This window comes from Erpetoichthys calabaricus, chromosome 3 (assembly GCF_900747795.2).
Source record: "Erpetoichthys calabaricus chromosome 3, fErpCal1.3, whole genome shotgun sequence".
Taxonomy (NCBI): Eukaryota; Metazoa; Chordata; class Cladistia; order Polypteriformes; family Polypteridae; genus Erpetoichthys; species Erpetoichthys calabaricus.
This window is the reverse complement of record NC_041396.2, coordinates 291,210,695-291,232,875: the sequence shown is the minus strand read 5'-3', so window position 1 is coordinate 291,232,875 and position 22,181 is coordinate 291,210,695. Positions and strand designations below refer to the sequence as shown.

The following is a 22,181-nucleotide window of genomic DNA, read 5'->3' as shown; positions in this document are numbered from 1 at the left end:
CGTTTGGTGACTGGAGATGTGAATTGGGTCTGTCAGAGATCCTGAGTCCAAAATGGAGTCAATGCAGTAGAAGCACAAGTCTTCCCCCACCCCAAAAAATTTCAAGACAGAAAAATGTGTAAGCAAAGTCATGGTAACTGTCTTCTGGGATATTGAAGGACTTTTGCTTTTAGAGTTTATGTAACACAAGATAACCATAGCCGGTTATGGAGAGTTACGCCAACTCAACAATCGTTTTGCGGGAGTCAATCAAGGAGAAAAGATGTGGAAAACTCAAAAATGTGCCAATGTCACGTCAATCACAGGCTGCCATCAGAGAAGGTGGGTTCTGCAGCAGAACCATCCACCCTAAAGTCCAGACCGGGCTACCTTGGATGGTTTCCTTTTCCGAGTTTTGAAGAAATCACTCTGTGGACAGCGGTTTTCAAGGGATGAACATGTCATGGCAGCTGTGACAGCCTGGTTTGAAGGTCAAACAGAAGATTTTTTTCAAAGGGGTAAAAGCCATTACAGGAAAATTCTCTCTCTATTAGATATATACATATATATCTGTGATATAAAAAATCTTGGGACGAGACGAGACCTGTTCAGAGGGATGAGACGTGACTTTTTCAGTGAGATACTTTCATGTCCTGCGAGACGAGACTTTGTGCCAAGAGATTTAACCACACCAGGGCCTGAACTAAAAGACAAAGAGTAGATAACAAAGTACAATGTCGTAAAGAGGTTCCAAAATTTCTCTTTTACCTTTTCGTCAATATTGCATTCAATTTTGATTCCGTGTTTGGAATTACATCGTGACAACGCAACGTATAACTGCCCGTGAGTGAATATCGTTTCTTTCTCTCTACAAGAAATGTGTCTTGACATAACCACGCAGGACTTTTCCCAATCTCTTTGCATAAGCTCTTGTCTCACGGGGCTTCCGGCCCCAGCCATGGTTTCATCACTTGGCACAAAGACTTGTCTTGCGGGACGTGAAACTGTCTCTGAGACAATCACGTCTTGTCTTCATCCAAGATTTTTTTTAATAATAGAGAGATATCCTTCTAGAAATAAGCAAAGTCACAAACGCAAAAATAAGGCCTCTTTGCTTTTTTTGCTTTCTGGTATATGAAGTATAGGAAAGTATTGAAATCGTCCAAAGATTCGATATCGAGATTTTGATGAATCTCGATGTTTTAAACCTCCATGACTTTCTCGTATACAAAGTATAGGTAAAGTATTGGAATCCTCCAAAAATTCAATTTTCGACATTTTGAAGAATCTCGATGTTTTTGGAATTATATATGTATGTGTGTGTGCATGTGTGTGTGTGTGTGTGCGTGCATGCATATGTGTGTGTGTGTGTGCGTGTGTGTGTGTATAAACACGATAACAAGTATGCTTTCACTTAGGACAACCAAATTTTGCATACAAGTATTAGATACAAAACATAGAAATCTGTCAACTTTTGAGCTATTTCCGCTAACCAGAAGTGGTACTTTACCTTTAATTCATGCAGCTGCAGAGTCAGATTTATTCAACTTTACTTTTATAACAATTATTCAATATATTACTAATTTAATTTGATTTGTTGTTGATGGTCCTTTAATGTACATAATATAAAAATATAATCATTTCTTGCAGTTTACTTCTCAAATATCCACCCCATATCTGAGTATATGAGAAAGTCCAGGGGAGACCACTCCCGATTATTAAATAAATAAATACTTGCATCAAGGAAATTGAACAAGATAACTATAATAGTTGAACACCAAATATTTAATCTTATATACTGTTTGTCCATTCATATCAAGAAAAAGAAATGCCCCTGCAGCATGACACACATCTTTTGTAACAGAAAGCTGACTCTGACCAATTCTGAAAACATGCTCAATACTTAGTCTGTCCTGAGAAAGCCTCAGTCAGTCCCTCAGAAAGTGCCACCATACATCATAAGAGAGTGGCATGGATGTTCACAAAAAAGGCAGGTTGGCAGCTCATTCCGATTCCAAGAACATGTGGCTTTTATCTGCAGCCGCCAGCAAGCCTCTCACTGAGCTACAAAAGGAACTGGATACCCACTGCGTGCTGTCGAGTTTGAACCACAGTCAATGTACCGGTACGATTCCAAAGACTTCTGGGTAGTCCTAACCATATAAGAGGTCTTCACAGAGGTCCTGAAATGAAGTAAAGTGGAGAGAGATCAAGTAACAAAATAATTAATACCTTAAACTCTACTAGGAAGCTTATTACAGTACAAGTTAGAGACAACAAAGTCACCAAACACTTCAAAGTCTCCTTCTAGAGTTCACCTGTGCCCTGGAGTATGACAATATTAACATGGAGGGTAGATTAGTACAAGAACAGTGCAGTGTTTGTGTCTGCTAATGTGTAAAACAGCCAATGAGAGGCACTTGGACATTCTCACTACCTACTATATAATGAAGTAAAGAAGTTGTACTGAAGGTTATTTTAATAAATATTCAAACTCATTATAATAAACTGAATTAAAAAATACATATATAAAATAAGAATTTTAACAAAACTAAAAAGACTGATTAAAAACATGCTACACTGCAAATGTTTAAAATAAATCAACCATAAAAGCTAACAACCACTGAACCTGTAATCTGAACCACTCAAAGTGTAATCTGGAGATACAAGATAGGAATCAACACTCAAAGGGGTGCAGTTACCCAAACATCACCCACATTAAATGAATAAAACAATGATACTTACTGCATAAACACTACGATGTTATGCACCTTAACTGTGGGCATCGTGCAGAATGTGCTGTGAAGAAACAACCAAGAGCATTTTACAAGTTGGACACAAAGTGCCAAACGCCTTCTTTCGATCAAAATTGAAACTTCACCACTGTGACCACAGACTGATGCCTCCCACCCAACCTGTCCCCCCCACACCTCAAGCCATGTAAGCCAGGGGTCCCCAACAACAGTCCTGGTGGGCCGCAGTGGCTGCAGGTTTTCATTCTAACCCTTTTCTTAATTAGTGACCCATTTCTGCTGCTAATTAACTTCTTTTGAATTAATATTATTTGACTTGCTCTTGAAGACGCACACCCCTTAATTGTTTTGTTTTTCCTTAATTAGCCACCAAACAATAATGAGATACAAAATGAGCCAAAACAGGACCAGCAAACTGTGACCATCATATGAGATCTGAAAATAAAGAAAGATGGCTGTCTTAGGAATGTTGAGCTGCTCAGGTCCCCAAAACATTTGACCAGCGCTCTTAGAAAAGAGAAAATCAACAATTTTAGAAATGTCACAATGAGAGCAGCAACAAGCCATGGAATTAAAGAACAAGTTTAATTAATGACAAGACTCAGCACCTCATTAAGCAACTGGTTGGAGTTTGAGGCCCTGACTTAGTTGGTCTTCTGTTGGCTCACTCACTTCACATTTCATTTCTGATTGGGTGCCATTTAAGGAAAGAAATTAAACAATTCAGAGGAACAAATCTGAAAAAAAAAACAATTAAAATTAATTCAAAGGAAGTTAATTAGCAGCAAAAACAGGCCACTAAGTAAGAAAAGGGTTAGAATGAAAACCTTTAGCCACTGTGGCCCTCCAGGACCACAGTTGGGGACCTCTGGTGTAAGCTATACAGCAGACCAAAATTAAATTACAGTGATCCCTCCTCGATCGCGGGGGTTACGTTCCAGATCCCCCCGTGAAAGGTGAAAATCCGCGACGTGAAAACCATATGTTTATATGGTTATTTTCATATATTTTAAGCCCTTATAAACTTTCCCACACTCTTGTAATCATTTCCCGCACAGTTATACAGCATAAACCCTTTGTACAGTGATCCCTCGCTATATCGCGCTTCGCCTTTCGCGGCTTCACTCCATCGCGGATTTTATATGTAAGCATATTTAAATATATATCGCGGATTTTTCGCTGCTTCGCGGGTTTCTGCGGACAATGGGTCTTTTAATTTCTGGTACATGCTTCCTCAGTTGGTTTGCCCAGTTGATTTCATACAAGGGACGCTATTGGCAGATGGCTGAGAAGCTACCCAACTTACTTTCTCTCTCTCTCTCTCTTTCGCTGACGTAGGGGGGTGTGAGCAGGGGGGCTGTGTGCAGCTGCTTCCTGAAAGACATGCTGCACGGTGCTTCGCATACTTAAAAGCTCAAAGGGCACGTATTGATTTTTGACTTTTTTTTTTCTCTCTCTCTCTCTCCCTGCTCCTGACGGAGGGGGTGTGAGCTGCCGCCTTCAACAGCTTTGTACCGGCGGTGCTTCGCATACTTAAAAGCCAAAAAGCCCTATTGATTTTTTTTTTTTTGACTGCTTGCTTTGCACTCCTTTGAAAAGGAAGATATGTTTGCATTCTTTTAATTGTGAGACTGAACTGTCATCTCTGTCTTGTCATGGAGCACAGTTTAAACTTTTGAAAAAGAGACAAATGTTTGTTTGCAGTGTTTGAATAACGTTCCTGTCTCTCTACAACCTCCTGTGTTTCTGCGCAAATCTGTGACCCAAGCATGACAATATAAAAATAACCATATAAACATATGGTTTCTACTTCGCGGATTTTCCTATTTCGCGGGTGGCTCTGGAACGCAACCCCCGCGATGGAGGAGGGATTACTGTATTCTCTTAGATATTAGGTAGGATTCGTTGAAATTATGTATGTAAACACAGTTTATATATAGTAAAACCTAAATGTTATTTTAAAGATATCAAGCGTCTCCGATATCACATATGTTACAGCCTTACGATAGACAGGCCACCAGCAATAAATACATACAATGCAAGAAAAATTGTATACAGTAAAATGTGTGTACAGTGACACTAAACATACGTACATGTACTAAGTACTGTACGTAGAAAATTAATTATGGTTACTCACCAACAATGACACGACGACTTGTCTGATAACGATGAGTTTAATTTTACTGCACGACAAAGGAGAGCGTTACAGGTCTTCTAAAGGAGACTCCTCTTCAGGCGACTGTGTAGCACCACTGTTGTTCTTCTTCCAGCAGTCTTCAATCCAAATCCCTAAAGCAGACTACCGCCTTATTACGTCCACTTGCGACTCATTTCGTGCCCTGGTTAAAGTACACTGCGGCAGTAGATCTTATATTCTTTTCCTCCTTTTTAAATAAAAAGAACCATGGACTCACTGATGCCATAATGGCGTCCTACAGCAGCGTAGCTGTTCCCTTCCTTCAACATATCCAAAACTTTACCTTTTCGGGAATTGTTAGCATCTTCTGTTGGCGCTTAGGCACGGCCCCTGAAGCAGTAGCAGGAGCAGATCGTTTTGGAGACATAACGAAGGGCTTGACTATGCACAAAAGTTAACTCTTTACACAGCGAAACACGTTGATGCTGAATGAGCGAGACAAGATTTCCTGGTTAATGCAAAGCAGAATCGAATTCGCCGCTCCGTCGCTGAGCCAATCAGTACCCAGGAACTTAACCGTGTGCTCTGATTGGGTAACTTCTTTGCCATCCGCCAATAGCTTCCCTTGTATGAAATCAACTGGGCAAACCAACTGAGGAAGCATGTACCAGAAATAAAAAGACCCATTGTCCGCAGAAATCCGCGAACCAGCAAAAAAATCTGCGTTATATATTTAGATATGCTTACATCTAAAATCCACGATAGAGTGAAGCAGCAAAAGTCGAAGCAAGGGATTACTGTACCACAAAAGTGTAGATAATTATTGAAGTGACCTCATATTTTGCAAAAAATGAGATGAACAAAGGATTGGTGGCCAAGCTGTTCTGATGTTCAGGATAGTGCGGGACTTCCTGGTTAACTACACATTTGCACAGCTCCCTTCTGCAACACCTCATGTTTTTCAGTGCCACAGCCTGATGTTTGCTTATGTCTTATTAACAGTTATGGAGAAGCAGAGACGCTGACAGGGTACTAAGTGGGGTTTAAATTTTGCTATTTAAATGTAAACAATTATTATTATTACTTTTCATAGTGAGTGGGGAGCCACTTCCGTAGAAGGCTGGTGTGCTTCAATATCTGCAATAAGATGCAGCAGATGTTCTATCAGAAGGTTGTGGCGAGCGCCCTCTGCTACGCGGTGGTGTGCTGGGGAGGCAGCATAAAGAAGAGGGACGCCTCACGCCTGGACAAACTGGTGAGGAAGACAGGCTCTATTTTAGGCAAGGAGCTGGACAGTTTGACATCTGTGGCAGAGTGACGGGCGCTGAGCAGACTCCTGTCAATCATGGAGAATCCACTGCATCCATTGAACAGTATCATCTCCAGACAGAGGAGCAGCTTCAGCGACAGACTGATGTCAATGTCCTGCTCCACTGACAGACTGAGGAGATTGTTCCTCCCCCGCACTATGCGACTCTTCAGTTCCACCCGGGGGGGGGGGGGGGGGGGGGTAAATGTTAACATTATACAAAGTTATTGTCTGTTATACCTACATTATTATCACTCTTTAATTTAATATTGTTTTTTTATCAATATGCTGCTGCTGGAGTATGTGAATTTCCCCTTGGGATTAATAAAGTATCTATCTATCTATCTATCTATCTACTTGAGCTACCACTAGTAGTAGCATCCACCTGGATGATACGGTGGCAGCCATTTTTTTTGTCTGTTTTGCACCAGTATGCTCATCACACATTAACTATTAGGTGGAGATGTGGTGAAAGAGATAGCCAGTTAGAGACAGAGGATGTTTAGGGGGCCAGAGTGACTATGACATGGGGGACAAATTAGCCTGGACATCAGGATACACCCTACTCTTTATAAAGGATAACCAGAGATCTTTTATGACCACAGAGAGTCAGGACTTTGATTTTACATCTCATTCGAAGAACAGCGCCATTTTTACAGCACAGTGTCCCCAACACTGCACTGGGACATTGGGATCAACATTCAGACCACAGGGTAACCACCCATTGCTGGCCTCACCAACAACTCTTCCAGCAGCAACCCAAGCTTTTCCAGATGGTCTCCCATTTAATAGTTAGTCAGAGGATATTAATGAAATGTAGGGGTTAAAAGACACATTCTGAACACAAAGTGCCAGCATATACAATTGTAAGTGTCGGAGTGGATGGACTGGCATCTCCACAGGGATCAAGGTTAATTCCCTACTATAATGGAAGGACAGAGGGAGGCTGCTTTCTGGGACCGTGCAGTCCACCTGTACATAAGGTGACAGCATCCCTCTGGGGGAAATCCCATTTGTAATCCCAAAGGACATACTGGGAGCTGTAGTCTCAAGAGGCAGCCCTATTGGGGTAATCCGGTGCCGCCATGAGGAGCTTCAGGGGAACGCTGTCCCTACGGTCCCCAAGAGTCGAGATGAGGTGGGCAAAACTCATGGAGGAGTGGTGGAAGGAAAGAAGAACGTGACTAATTGTATGTATTATTATTGTGATGAACTGATTTAACCCTGTAAGGGTTAAAGTTCTTTTTAAACATCCTTTTATTTTACCTAAAATTGTGTTTGGCTGAGTTGTGTCTGCTGTTTGGGGCTCTGTGGCACCCCCTTATGGCCACACACTATACATGGATATACAGTAGTTCCTTGTACTTAATGAATCATATCACACTAACCGCAAACCCATGATCAAAACGCCACAACAATGTACTGAAAGTACATGAAAAATTATTAACTTGGTGTCAGGAATGAATTTAACATGGCGAAAAAAAACAAAAACACAAAGCGTTCTTTTTAAAACAAAGGTCTACAACGCCTGTGGGCTTCCACAACCACATTGGCCCCTTCGTGCAGTAGTTGAAGCAGAAAAGAATATAAAGCTCAATGCGAGCTCTTGAAATGTAGAACAAAATATAGATTTCCATATTTAATTTACTCACTAGACAAATGACAAGCTGCTGCCAATTTCCATATCGACTGTAAAGTTCACCTGCAAAAAAAAAAAAAACATCTTAAGCACGGCCCTATGAAGGCCAGCTGTAAGGAGCGGCTAGAGAAAGGATTGAGAAGGGCTCTAGTATCACTTTTAGACCTGAGCAGAACGTCCCAAATCCTTCACATGCTTAACAGACCATTACAAACCAGAACAAGTAGGAGATGTGGTTTAAACTTGTATTCATACATTACAGATTAACATTCTTTATCTCAAGCATTCTAATTATGCCCAAAACAGAAGCAAATTAATGAGTGTGACAACATACCACCAATACAACCTGGATAGGGAGCTGCTTGTCTTGCTAATGCTAGACTGCCAGGTAGGCTGATCGGTCTCTGATCTAGCATGCTCTCTTAATGTATGTAATGACAGAGAGTTTTCTGTATTAGCCTGAATTTATTTTGGGCTTCCCTTACGCACTACTTGGACCATTGTGATGTCATAGTGTAGGGCCGACTCCTGTGTCATGTTCATTCCTTATGCCCTTAGAACAATCTTGTTTAGGCATGACTTATGTCCTTGAAATTTCTGACAGCTCAGCTTTTCACTATAGACCGTGGGCTAATGCATACTTATTTTTCTTCTTGCACGTTCACTACTTGCATGTGAAGGCCTCTAGTTCTTAGTTTACACTGTGTGGTAAAGCGACGTCCGCGGCTGATTGGCGTATTTTAAATAAATAATTACCGCACTTGTGTATTAGTGTGGGGTGTGGCGAGAGTGGCTCATGTTCGTGATGTGGGAGCAGACGGCTCTGCACTCAGTACACAGGTGCTGGATTGCCCGTGACCCTAATTGGCACCGGGAGCTGAAGATTGCCGCAGCTGTGCTACATCCCTGGTTTTATAAAGGAAGCCAAGTGCTACACCAGGAAGAAACCAAAAAAGGACAGATCGGAAAGAGAAAACAAACGAGACTGAGAGACAACCGTGACAACAGCATTGGGGAGAGCGGCAGGATGAGCCCGGAAGCCTGCCGGGGGGGAGCAAGGGATTGGTGCTCTTGGGTCAGATCGTCCCCACTGATTAATTTTCAAGGAGTGGGTGTGATCGAGGTGGCGTCCTCCCCTGGGATCCGAGTGACTACTGCAAGAGCCTGAAGGAAGACTGGAAGACAACCGATCCCAAGCAGTCTGGCCGACACCACTCCAGGCGGCTAAGACGGGGGTCGGGAGGTAAGGACCATGGCTACTAGTGTCTTCACCAGTTAAGCGAGCAATGGGTGAGATGGGGAGACAGAATTGGAGAGGTGCTGGGCTTGTTAGGCAAGATTTGAAGGACCCGATGGTCATTTGTTTTTAACTCGTTTTAATCTGGATTTTAAACTCACAGACTGGCACCGTTTGCTTCGCTCGCCCACCCCCGGGTTTGGTTAACCGGATATGCAATTTAAAAAGATTGTTATTTTCATGGGAATTGTTATATACTATTTCGATTCTATGTTGCATCGCTTCTCCCTGATCATAAATATACACCTGACCGAATTGTGGTTTCTTCAAAATTAAACTTGTCATAGCTTTAATTGTTGCAGGACCACAGATTCTCATAGCCTATGGTCCATTATTGTGTAAATCTACGTTTTGTGCATTGAATGATGTGAACGCGAAAAGATTATTGTAGACTCGGATATTTTGCCTGTAGTGTTTGTGGATTTCACTTTCACTAAACAACAAATCTTTTATTTTCCGTAGTTACGCCTCTTCACTGGGAAGAAACACTACTTTTCCCTGATGGCAACATGAATTAGACAATCTGCAAGTCTCTGACTTAAACTTTAAAGCCTTACAATATCTACATACTTCTGTCATATCACCTATGTCCATATATTCAATCTCTTTTTGCTGTTCCATTATTTCATCGAGTAATAATTTCCGTTTGTTTGTGCTAATGCGATCTTTACTTTTTTTTTTTTTTTTGATACTTTCGAATTCCACTGCTTTCATAATCTGTAACTTGCTCTGTATGTGTATCACGCCAATGTTTTTGAACGTCTTTATGAAGTCTTTTATTTCTGACCTCAATTGGACCTACAAGGTTTTCAGTCCAACTTGGTCCGGGCTGATTATTACTTTCCTTATTTTCTGAATTTGCATTTAGATTATTATTGTTCTTTTTTGCCTTCTTTTCTCTCCAACGCTTTTGGGTCTCTTTTCGATGCGCTGCTCTTTTTTCTTCGCTTAGTTGTTGACGTGCAATCTAGAATGTATAAAATTTTTAAGAGCTTAGAGCACAATAAGTGCGTCTGCCAAAAGCATTCCAGCAACTGAGAGGTTAGATGTCCGTGATCTTATTTTAAATTGGTTCTTCTTGTGGGACGTCAAAGTGTCTTTCCCGAGAAGGTCACGTCTCGACCCAAGATTTTTGTTTATATACAGTAATAGAGAAATTTATTTATTATGGAAGGAGCACTGCACTTTGGAACATTTGTTTCTTTGGACTGTTTTGAATAAAGTACTTTTTCACCCCTTGCTTTGTGTGCGTTTGTCCTCATTTGCCGGCTCATCCTGGTCATGACTATTGATGGTGTTGAGTTCAAGAGGCTCCCAAAGCAGAAGTGGGTCCCGCACTGTCACATACTTATTCCTGTGATAAGTGGTCCGTGGCACTGTGCAGGCTTTTAAATACTGTAAGTAATCGCGTCCCTAGAGCATGCAGGCTCAAAAAAAGGTGCAAGTGTACATATGACGGCTCTGATCTGGGGTTGATTGCAATGCTTTGCGGATCACACACTCACATGCAATTGCGAGTGGATCAGTCAGGTGCTTTATTCACACCTCGGGTCACATCTGCACTCGATCAGGCTATATAAAGGAGCCTGCACAGCACAGGGAAGGGAGAGAACAAAAGATTGTAGGAGGTTAAAGAGGGAAGAGAGAGCGTGAATGAAAGTGGCAGGATCAGGGAATGCAAGGGTGCAGAGGAAAGGAGGCAGGCAGCTGGGAGGAGAGCACCTAGGAGGAGCACAAGGATGACACTCAAGGGGGCTGAAGAGAGCCACTCCAACTGAACATTTTTTGGGGTAGCCCAATGTTCACAGGGAGCTCCCACGTAAGGCCAAGGAGTAGCAGCAAGAGACGAAGGGGCAAGACGAGGTGAGGTGTGTGACGCAGTGCTGAAAGCCCATGGGACAGCAGTGACCTGAGCCTGTGATAAAATGTTGGCTGTGCTGTCGATTTTAGAAGGATGCTCCTGGGATTGTCAGTTTTTGGAACCGACTCCTGACTTGGGATTGTAAGCTCATTTTAATGGATCATTTATTTGATTGCTTTAACCTCTACATTCACTTTGAACTTTATGGATTATTTATTGATGACTTTGATCAATGCACTGTTTGGACACTGTTTATTTGGTTCTGTTTTAATAAAAGCATTGAGCACTTTTACGCCAACTCCTTGCTAGAAGTGTGTGTAGTCATTTGCCTGGCTCATCTCGGTTCACGACCATGGATGGTGCCAGGTTTCAAGAGGCTCCTGCTAGTGACAGGGAAGTGTGGAGCTAACTGGACCATTACAGTTCTCAGCTGGCATTATTTGAAACATAACAGGATCTTATCCATACTAGTTCTGACCTGAGGCCTTAATTATAAAGCTTGCATCCACACAAAAAGAGTCTTGAAATAGGCATATGCAAACGTTGGGATTTACAGAAGAAAACTTGATGGACAAATGTGCGTATATTTACACCAACTCTGACCCATGCGTACGCAATACAGAGACTGGGAAATGATGACACCCTTGATAAAGTAGGGAAATGCAGCCAAACCAGTTAAATGACAATATACACACAATATTAGAATATTATAATTATAATGGATCGGTGATAATTCATATCACCAAGCTGTTGTAATAATGTGTGTTAAATTGACAAACACGTTAAACCTCAAAGGTGTTGAATATGATGTACAGACTGTATTTTAGTTTCCTTTTAAGAAGGCCAATGCAGCACAATTTCACTGAAGAACGTTTTGGGTTTTTCGTCATTTTATATCGGCTACCTGTTGTCACTTCTAAGGGAACTGGCTGACAGGTCAGGAATATCACATCTAAGTATCACTCCATCATGCCTGCTGTGCTGAACAACAACAACAACATTTACTTAAATAGCACATTTTCATACAAATGATGTAGCTCAAAGTGCTTTACAAGATGAAGAAAGAAAAATATAAAAATAAGATTAGGAAATACTAAGTAACAAATAATAAAGTAAGGTCAGATGTCCAGGAGGACAGAAAAAAAAAAAAAAAACTGGAGGAAAAAAAAACAAAAAACAAAAGCTGCAGGGGTTCCAAGGCCACGAGACCGCCCAGCCCTCACTGGGTATTCTATCAAAAAAAATGATCTTAATCAGTTCTCATGGTTTTCAGGCTTCACGTGGAAGAATTAGAAAGCCATTAGCTGACAAAGGTCAGGTCAAGTCAGGTTGGGGAGCATGCACTGGTATAGTACGTTGTTGCACACACCACACAACAAAACAGCTTGAGATCCTGGTTGGTAACCCACCCAGGTCCAGCTGGTCCAGTCCCACCCTCCAGAAATGAGCATCTATCTTCCGCAGCCAGATGTTACTTGGGCATCCACTTGGCCTGGTCCAGCTGCTCGGGTATTAAACAATGAGGATCCTGTGAACCAGATCACTCTCAGGTAATCGCACCACATAATAATTCATTAATAAATAATAATAATAATAATAATTCATTACATTTATATAGCGCTTTTCTTAGTACTCAAAGCGCTATCCACACAGGGAGGAACCGGGAAGCGAACCCACAATCTTCCACAGTCTCCTTACTGCAAAGCAGCAGCACTACCACTGCGCCACCTGTGAGGACATGGCCGTAGTGCCATAACTGACGCTCACTCACAAAGCAGGTAATGTGCCTCATTTGGGACTCCATAAACAACTGCTCATTCGACACAAAGTCAAACCAGCGGTACCCAAGGATTCTCCGAAGAGACAACAGTACCGAAGCTGACCAATCACATACATATTTCTATCAACATAAAAAGTCAATTTACATTAGTGTCCAGTTCTCCTAATGTAATCGGATCACTTTACTGCACCCATATTGGAATAAGGGCATCTAGCGAGAACGAAGTTACTTTTTTTAACTGTAAGCTGTTACATTATAGTAATGCACAAGTCATATGTGATGCCAAGATGAAGCTGACAAATATTGTGTCTCCATGGCCTCAGTCAACCCATGATTAATTTATTTTGTGGCAAACTAATTTTGTTAGACAAACCAAAGTTTTTCATATATTCTATACAATTTGTGCCAGGTAATAGCAGCTACCCACTGAGATGGGGGCACCTTATGCCTTTCCCAGTTCCCAGAACACAGAGGACAGGCGCTAGAATGCCACACATGATCTTGTGCACTCAGTTGCAGCATGCAGGCAGATGCTCTTGAATGCAGGTGTTGGGGTCTCAACACGTCAGGAGGAAGGCTGCTCTACTTGCCAATGAACATGTGCAACATCGCAATCGAGTAAGTATGTGGGTGATTAGCATTGAGGCATGTTTGTGAACACACATTTGTAAGGTGATTGTGATTTGTAAAGAGTAACTTGCATAGAAATGTGCGTACGCCAGGTTTTATAAAACTGATTTTTTTGGTGTACCAATTTCCCTGCTTCTTTGGTGTGCGCATACTTTCAAGATCGAATTTATGCAGTTTTATAAATTAACTTTTACAGCTTTGTTCCAAGTACATATCCATTCATCCATCTTCCGCTTATCCAAGGTCGGCTCGCGGGGGCAGCAGCTTGAGCAGAGATGCCCAGACTTCCCTCTCCCCGGCCACTACTTCTAGCTCTTCCCCCGCAGTCCCGCCCACGTAGTAGTGAATTTGGACAAACTTTAAAAATCAATAAACCAACAGGTATTGCTAGCTAAGCACAAGCAAGGTATGCTCCGAAATGTGGCCAGAGGTACACCAATTCAAACGGAGGCTGGCGATTGAGTGAGGAGGGCCCACGCGGCTCCCCACTCCTGACGTCACGCTTCCCCCTCCCCCTAGGCCTGCAGCCTCTGTCTCGGAATAGCATGAATAAATCACTCCTGCAAGTTAACTATAATAGCGCGATGAGAGAAGTCACAAAATCAAACAGAATGTTCAAGCAAATTATCGAAAAAACCCAATCTAAATCCGTTAAGTAGTTCTATCGTTCGGTAGTTAAGTGGAGGCAAGGTACACTCTAAGGCTGGTGTGTGAGTGAGGAGGGCCCCTCCCAGCCCCCCACTGCTGATGTCACGCTTCCCCCCTCCCCTCGGCTCGCAGCCTCCATCTCGGTTTAGCAAGAATAAATTGCTCCTGTAAGCGATTTATGATACTAAGTGCGATGACAGAAGTTGCAAAATCAACCAGAATATTCAAGCAAATTACCGAAAAAACCCGATCTAAATCCATTAAGTAATTCTCATGTTCGCTAGCTAAGCGGAGGTAAGGAACACACCGAGGCTGGAATGTTAGTGAGGAGGAGGAGGAGGAGGAGGGCCCCCCCTCCCCTCAGCCTGCTGCATCTCTCTTGAATTTGCGCAAATAAATCTGTACCGCACACAAACTATGATATATAGTGCAATGAGAGAAGTCGCAAAATCAAACGGAATGTTCAAACAAGTTATAGAATAAAACAACCTAAATCCGTTAAGTAGTTCTCTTGTGAAAAGCGGACTGACAGACAGACGTTGGATTTTATATATATATATATATATATATATATATATATATATATATATATATATATATATATATATATATATATATATATATATATACACACACACACACACACACACACACACACACAGAGAGAGAGGAGTAAAATAAGAAAACAAACCACACCATCCTCATGTCAAAACTATAGAAAAGCCATAAAGCAGCATAGCCCACCTGTTTTTGTGTGAGAGGCTGTATTGCCATGACCCTATTTAGCTGCTGGGTGCCAATTATGGTCTTCATAAACAGAACTTGACTGGTCACACTGTCCACATGCACGGTAAAGAAGTTGGAGTTGCTGACGTTCAGGGTGCTCTGCAATAAAAACAGCCTACCAATAACTGCGGTCCTCCTTTAGTTTGTCACATGTTAAGCTATCTATCGGAGCAGTATGTACCCCAAGAGCTGCATTTTTATAATCAGAATCAAAGCTCCTATATTAAATTGAAGTGTTTGACTTTAATACATGAACCCCATATAACATTTAATTTATAAAAAAAAAAGAAAAGAAAAACACTTACTGTCATGCTGATGAAAACTTTAGTGTGGTTCTTATCAAAACGTACAACTACCACTTTAGTCCCATCATCTTCCACCAGAATGGACCGAGGAAACAAGAAAAATGCCACAAGAGATGAAGCGAAAAGGCACATAATCACAGAGATGACTACGTAGAGTTTCCTAAAAGAAAGAGGGCAAAACACAAGTGTACATTTTCACCAAGTACACAGCAAGCAAAAGGATCACACTAACAATATGAAAAGGTTAATGAGAATGGCCTGGTCGCACTTTTAAATTTGATATTCTCCCAATTCATACATAACATACCAAAAAAGGGTCACATTGTGGCCTCAATATACACCATGAACACCAAGGATTTAAAGGATATTTATACCAATTGTGACCCCTGTTGCTGACCATTCGCCATCTCGGACGGTGCCAGCTACACAAAGAAAGCTTGGTAGGTGGTCTGCTGTGCATTCCTCCTGACTGCCACCAGCAGCTGCACACTGGCACTTTGTTAAACAGTAAACCAACAGCAAACTAGCACCACTGCTCTTTAAAAACTCCCTCTTAGGCTGTATTTCAACTGGATACAAGCACACTCTTAACTTGCCCTCTACAGCTCAGCTGTGTGCTTAACTGTGTAGTGTGCTTGTCACACGATGTTTAGAATATTTAAAACCGAGTTCTCACCTGCCCTTTTGGTCTCTCCTTTTCCGCTCTTCTCTAGACTGTGTCTGCCCCAGCCAGTGTTTCTCAGCTGCTGACCCTACTCATGGAAGCAGGCTTTGTGTTCGGTTAATCTGAAGAAGGGATTGTCCTTGTCGCTGCTCATATCTTGTGTGTTTGTGTGTTGAAGTAAAAGCTCCTATTTTGAATAAAGCCTTAAACCTGTTCCTGCCTGGTCAACAAAAAATTTATTTTGCCTTGGAAATCAGGTCTTGCCTTCCTGACTCTTGTTCAACTCTGCAACCCAAGCTTGACAAAATGTGTAAGGATATCACAAGGAATAATACTTGGCTACCAAGTCAATACCAAAATTCCAAAAAATATGACGGTACAGTGGAACCTCGGTTTGCGAGCATAATTCGTTCCGGAAACGTGCTTGTAATCCAAAGCACTCGTATATCAAAGCGAATATACCCATAAGAAATAATGGAAACTCAGATAATTCGTTTCACAACCCACAAATATTTATATAAAAATGATTTATACAAAATATAAAGTAAAAATACATAAAACAAATTAACCTGCACTTTACCTTCGAAAAGAATCGTGGCTGGTGTTAGGGAGACAAGAGGAGTTATTGTGTAGGACGACTTTTACTCTAACTAACGGAATCACTGCTATCTGTTGGCTCACTGGAATCTTTTCTTTTTTTTGCGAATTTTAACAAGGAAACGTATCCAATGACAGTTGCTTTTGCCTGAAGAGTCAGTACACTTGGACACAAAATAAAAAAATGCTTTATGCACTGTAAGGTTTCTAAACTCTTTTGGGAGTATAAAAATAGCTTACATTGGTGTTGATATGGCATTGCACCAACACATGTCGAAAAGAAAAAACAAAAAAAGCTTCAGCCATGGTAAACTCCGTTTTCCACGGCATGCTTTGCCATTTTGTTTATGGGTCGTACTTGAAACGCTGTATTTCATCACCCGTATAACCCTGTTAAAGATGTGTTCATCTGTAGAAAAATTAGTCGCAACTTCAAGCCACTGCTGTTTCTGTTTCTGTTCATCTGCCACGAGGCAAACAGGCAACACTACATGGCCAATCCTGGAATTAAATTGTCATATCCCATTGATTCGTATGTGCTTGGAGAACACAATGATGTGATCGATGAGATGCAAGATGTAATTGTTTAACTTGTAGTGTCACAAATTTGTAGTAGGAGATAAAATGATGACGAGATTAATGGCTTTTTAATACCATGACCTACAAGAGTTCCAATAAAATAACAGAGGCTTTGTATTATTTCTCCGATTGTAATGAGCACATTACAGATGGCCATCCAAGGATTTGTTTGTTTTCTAAGTGGAGTATATAGTTTTCGGTTGTGGGAGAAAACCATGCAAGCTTCAACAATTACACATATAGGACTGTGGAATTCACTAATTCAACAGTACAGATATAACAGTGCTTCAATTGTTATTTTTAGATACTGATTTTAAGCAGTATTTTCCATTAACTGGAAAGAAAATGCAAAAGAATAAATTTAGAATTTGGACAAGGTTAAGATAAATCAGGTGGTCCACCTGTGCGTTTACATAAGCCTCAATAACCCAGTTATTCAAAGACACCAGATTTTTAAAATGTCATGTAAACTGTTACTCCGGTTGAAGAAATCAGACTGTTGGTTTCTGAGAAACCTGGTTAACAGAGGTAGAATTCTCCATGAATACCGATTAATGTGGCCTTGTAAACCCTTAATTGGGTTACTGTTAAGAATTTTGTGGTTTACGAAGTTGGACACAAAAATAAGAATTTTTTTCAAAGGCTGGAGGGATGTCAGTTCCGACATTTGCCAGTAGGTGAGTGTACTAGACTGCCCTCTGCATCACTTGGCCAAGTGGCGTCCTCGGGGAAAGGTCTGGAAGGTCTGGAATTCATGCATTTATTTCTAGTAGGATTGAATACTGCAATGTGGTGTTCACTGGATGTTCAAACTGTTCTCTATACAGTTAATCCAAAGCAGCTGCAAGAATTATTACAAGAACAAGAAAGTATGAACACATAACTCCAGTTCTTAAATCCTTACACTGGCTCCCGGTTAAGTTTAGGGCAGATTTCAAAGTTCTCCTTTTAACATATAAAGCATTAAATGGCCAAGGTCCGGCTTACTTGTCTGAACTTATCATGACTTACAAACCACAGCGCACATTAAGATCTCAAGCTTTTAAATCCCAACTGAAGACTCACTACGTCAGTTTAGCACACCCTGACTAGAGCTGCTGATTAACTGTACAGACTGCATCTCTGTTGTTAGTCATTAGCACTAAAACATAAGTAACATGATAGTTATAATTTGTTACTAACTCTCACCTATTCTGTTTCTCTTCTCTGTACTCAAACGTGGCACTTGGTGCCACGGCCTACCTGCCAAGTTGTTTTGCCTGCCTAAGATAAAGTCATCCCTGATGGAGGATCGCAGGAATCTTGGGGTAGAGGGGTCCTTTCATCGGATTGGCTGGCCAAGCAATGTTTCAGCTGTGGAATGGCCAAATGGGTGAGGCAGCTTGATGGCTGAGGTCTCCAGGACTTCAAACAAATCCAAATCATATTATGTGATATCATCTACTGTTAAATTCTGGTCCGTACTTGTAAAAGTTTTATTTTTTATACTGTATTGAGGATTTGTTCTGTTCTGTGTATTGTATTGTATTGACCCCCTTCTTTTTGACACCAACTGCATGCCCAAGCTACCTGGAAAGGGGTCTCTTTTTGAACTGCCTTTCCCAAGGTTTCTTCCATATTTTTGGGAGTTTTTCCTTTTCTTCTTAGACAGTCAAGGCTGGGGGGCTGTCAAGAGGCAGGGCCTGTTAAAGCCCGTTGTGGCACTTCTTCTGTGATTTTGGGCTATACAAAAATAAATTGTACTGTATTGTAAGGTCAATGTCATTTTTTTCTTGTGCCTGTATTACCGTCTTCATCAATTATGTGATGGAAGACAAGTTCAGTTTCCTTTTGGGGAAAACAGCAGTAGAAGCTGACACAATGCTTCGAGAGAATTTCAAAGAAGAATCTTTGAGCCATGCAAGGGTTTTTACCTGAAAGTGCTCAAACAATTGTGTGATGCTGTGCAGAGAAAACAACCTGAATTCCAGCGATCAGGCGAGTGGCTTTGGCATCACGACAAATGCTCCCGCCCACACAGCATTGAGTGTGCGGCAGTTTCTCATGAAAAACGGGATAACAATCTTCCCCACGGACCTTGCACCCTGTGATTTTTTATTTCTTTTTTTTTTTATTATTATTAATATTTTTTTTTTATTAATTTTCATTGTAATCATTCCATACAAACAGATCAATTTATAACCCAACAAATTTGAAGACAAATCAAACCCCACCCCTGAGAAGGAGAGCTTAGCTAAAGGAAAATTGCTTTAAGCTTTTTAATAAGGCAACATTAGACAAAAGAAGGGGAGAAGTAAATATCTATATAAATAAGAGATGGAGAAGGGAGTTAAATGCAATAATAGTTAATTCTCTTATTCTAAAATAATATTGATTAAATCCTGCCATGTTTTGAAAAAATTTTGTACAGATCCTCTAACTGAAAATTTGATTTTTTCCAATTTCAAATAATATAAAACATCGGTTTCCCACTGACTTATAAGAGGAGAATTAGGATTCTTCCAATTTAACAAAATAAGTCTGCGTGCCAAGAGTGTAGTGAATGCAATCACCGTTTGCTTGTCCTTCTCCAATTCCAGTCCATCTGGAAGGACACCAAACACAGCTGTTAGTGGGTTAGGAGGGATTGTGATACTAAGGCTGTCTGAGAGGCACTTAAAAATTTTTGTCCAAAATGATGTTAGTTTGGTGCAGGCCCAGAACATGTGACCCAGTGAGGCAGGAGCTTGGTTGCAGCGCTCGCAGGTTGGATCCTGGCCTGGAAACATTTTGGACAGTTTTAAGCGAGACAGATGAGCTCGATATATAATTTTTAGTTGAATAATTCTATGCTTTGCGCATATAGAACTCGAGTGAATTCTCTGCTTTGCTACCTTCCACTCCTTTTCTGATATATTGATTAAGAGATCTTCTTCCCAATGTCCTCTTGGATCTTTGAAAGGTAGGGAATCTAATAAGATTTTATATATTGCGGAAATAGTGTTTGTTTCCTCGGAATTGAGCAGTATTTTTTCCAGCATTGTGGAGGGTGCAAGGTGGGGGAAATCGGGTAATTTCTGTTTAACAAAATTTCTAATTTGAAGATAGTAAAAGAAATGTGTAGCTGGGAGGTTAAATTTTGAACGTAATTGTTCAAAAGATGTAAATATGTTGTCTATATAAAGATCTCTGAGCATTTTAATCCCAAAACTTTTCCAGGTATTAAAAACTGGATATACTTGCGAAGGTTGAAAGAGGTGGTTCTCTTGCAGAGGTGCCACTGATAAAAGATTTTCCATCTTAAAATGCTTCCTAATTTGGTTCCATATTCTGAGTGAGTAAAGCACAATTGGGTTATTAGTATATTTGCGATAACTTTCATTTATTGGAGAGCAGAGCAGGTAATATAAAGAAGTACTACAGGATTTTACTTCTATTGCGGACCAAGCCGGTGTATGTTCATTTATTTGTGTCCAGGTTTTTATGGCTTGTATGTTTGCTGCCCAGTAATAAAACTGAAAATTAGGTAAAGCCATGCCACCTTCTGCCTGAGGTCTTTGTAGGGTCGCTCTTCGGATATGTGGGTGTTTTGAGTTCCAAATGAATGAGGTTATTATTGAATCTAACTGTTTAAAAAACGATTTATTGATATATATTGAAATGTTTTGAAATAAAAAGAGAAGTTTAGGAAGGATATTCATCTTAACAATGTTAATTCTTCCGGCTAGAGTGAGATGAAGGGTTGACCATCTATGCAAGTCTTGCTTAATTTTTTCCATACAGATGCCAAAATTTTGTTGATAAAGAGCTTTATGTTTACTTGTGATATTTACCCCTAGGTATTTAAACTGATCTGCTATGGTAAAAGGTAGGGTGTCTAATCCAATATTATATGCTTGTGAATTCACTGGAAAGAGTATACTTTTATTCAGATTAATTCTAAGACCAGATATCTTTTGAAATTCTGTTAGTGCTGTTAAAACAACAGGGACAGTGTTTTCTGGGTCCGATATATATAAGACCATATCATCTGCATATAGAGAAATTTTCTGTTCCAGTCCTTCTCTGACAATCCCCTTTATCTGATAAGAATTTCGGCAGTGAACCGCCAGTGGTTCAATAGCGATTGCAAACAACAGTGGCGACAAGGGACATCCTTGTCTGGTACCACGTTCTAGTTTAAAGTAGTCTGAGCAAATGTTATTAATACAAACTGAAGCTTCTGGACTGGTATACAGTAGTTTGATCCAAGCACAAATATTCGGGCCAAACCCAAATTTCTCCAATGCAGTGAAAAGGTAATTCCATTCGATCATGTCAAATGCCTTTTCTGCGTCTAATGATAGTAATATCTCTGGGGTGTTTGATTTTGCTGGTGAATATATAACATTAAACAAGCGTCGGAGATTTGAAGATAGATGTCGGCCTTTAATAAATCCAGTTTGATCTTGTGATATTACCGAGGGCAGCACTTTCTCCATCCTTCTAGCTAGGATTTTTGAGAGTATCTTAACATCATTATTCAGGAGTGAAATTGGTCTATATGATGCACATTGTAACAAGTCCTTATTTTGTTTAGGAAAGACGGTGATTAATGCTTGTCGAAATGTTTGAGGTAGTATTTGGTGGTCTTTAGCTTCTGTAAATGTTGCCAATAAGAGTGGAGCTAGCTGAGTGGAGAATTTCTTATAAAACTCTACGGGGTAACCATCAGGGCCTGATGATTTCCCGCTTTGTAGTGACTTTATAGCGTCTAGTAATTCTGTTAGCGTTAGAGGTTTATCCAGTTCCTCAGCACTTAAAGCATCTATTTGTGGTATTTGTGAATTATCCAGAAATGCATTAGATTGCGTGTTGTCTTCTTTGGGCTCAGTGGAATATAAAGACTTATAGTAATCTCTAAATGTGTGCATTATTTTATTATGGTCGATGATTTCTTCTCCATTCTTGTTGGTGATTACTGGTATTGCATTGTGAACTTCTTGTTTATGAATTTGTTGAGCTAAAAGCTTATTAGCTTTTTCTCCGTGTTCATAGTAATGCTGTCTAGACTTATAAATAAGTTGTTCAGTTTCTTTAGTTTTTAAGATGTTAAGTTCTGTATGCAGGGCCTGCCTTTTCCTGTGAAGAGCTTCACTTGGACACCTGGCTTGTTCTTCATCTATTCTAGTAATTTCATTTCTTAGCTCTGACACTTTCTTGGTTTCTAATTTATTTCTATGGGAAAGATATGAAATA

General features: G+C 40.6%; 2 protein-coding genes across 2 annotated transcripts in view; one reads left to right on the top strand and one right to left on the bottom strand.

Annotated features, from left to right (window-relative positions):
• Positions 1-1,745: 1,745 nt before the first annotated feature.
• LOC114649090 (transmembrane protein 106C-like) overlaps positions 1,746-22,181 on the bottom strand; it is a 34,028-nt gene continuing 13,592 nt past the window's right edge. Inside the window, exons 4-8 of the mRNA XM_028798521.2 lie at positions 15,125-15,284; positions 14,778-14,918; positions 7,831-7,880; positions 2,725-2,778; positions 1,746-2,162 (exon numbers count right to left, since the gene is read on the bottom strand). Coding sequence (XP_028654354.1) covers positions 2,036-2,162; positions 2,725-2,778; positions 7,831-7,880; positions 14,778-14,918; positions 15,125-15,284 — 532 coding nt within the window. The 3' untranslated portion in view covers positions 1,746-2,035. The remainder of the gene's footprint in view (positions 2,163-2,724; positions 2,779-7,830; positions 7,881-14,777; positions 14,919-15,124; positions 15,285-22,181) is intronic.
• aaas (achalasia, adrenocortical insufficiency, alacrimia) overlaps positions 9,038-22,181 on the top strand; it is a 137,036-nt gene continuing 123,892 nt past the window's right edge. Inside the window, exon 1 of the mRNA XM_051924357.1 lies at positions 9,038-9,060. The gene's annotated coding sequence lies outside the window, so the exon portion shown is untranslated. The remainder of the gene's footprint in view (positions 9,061-22,181) is intronic.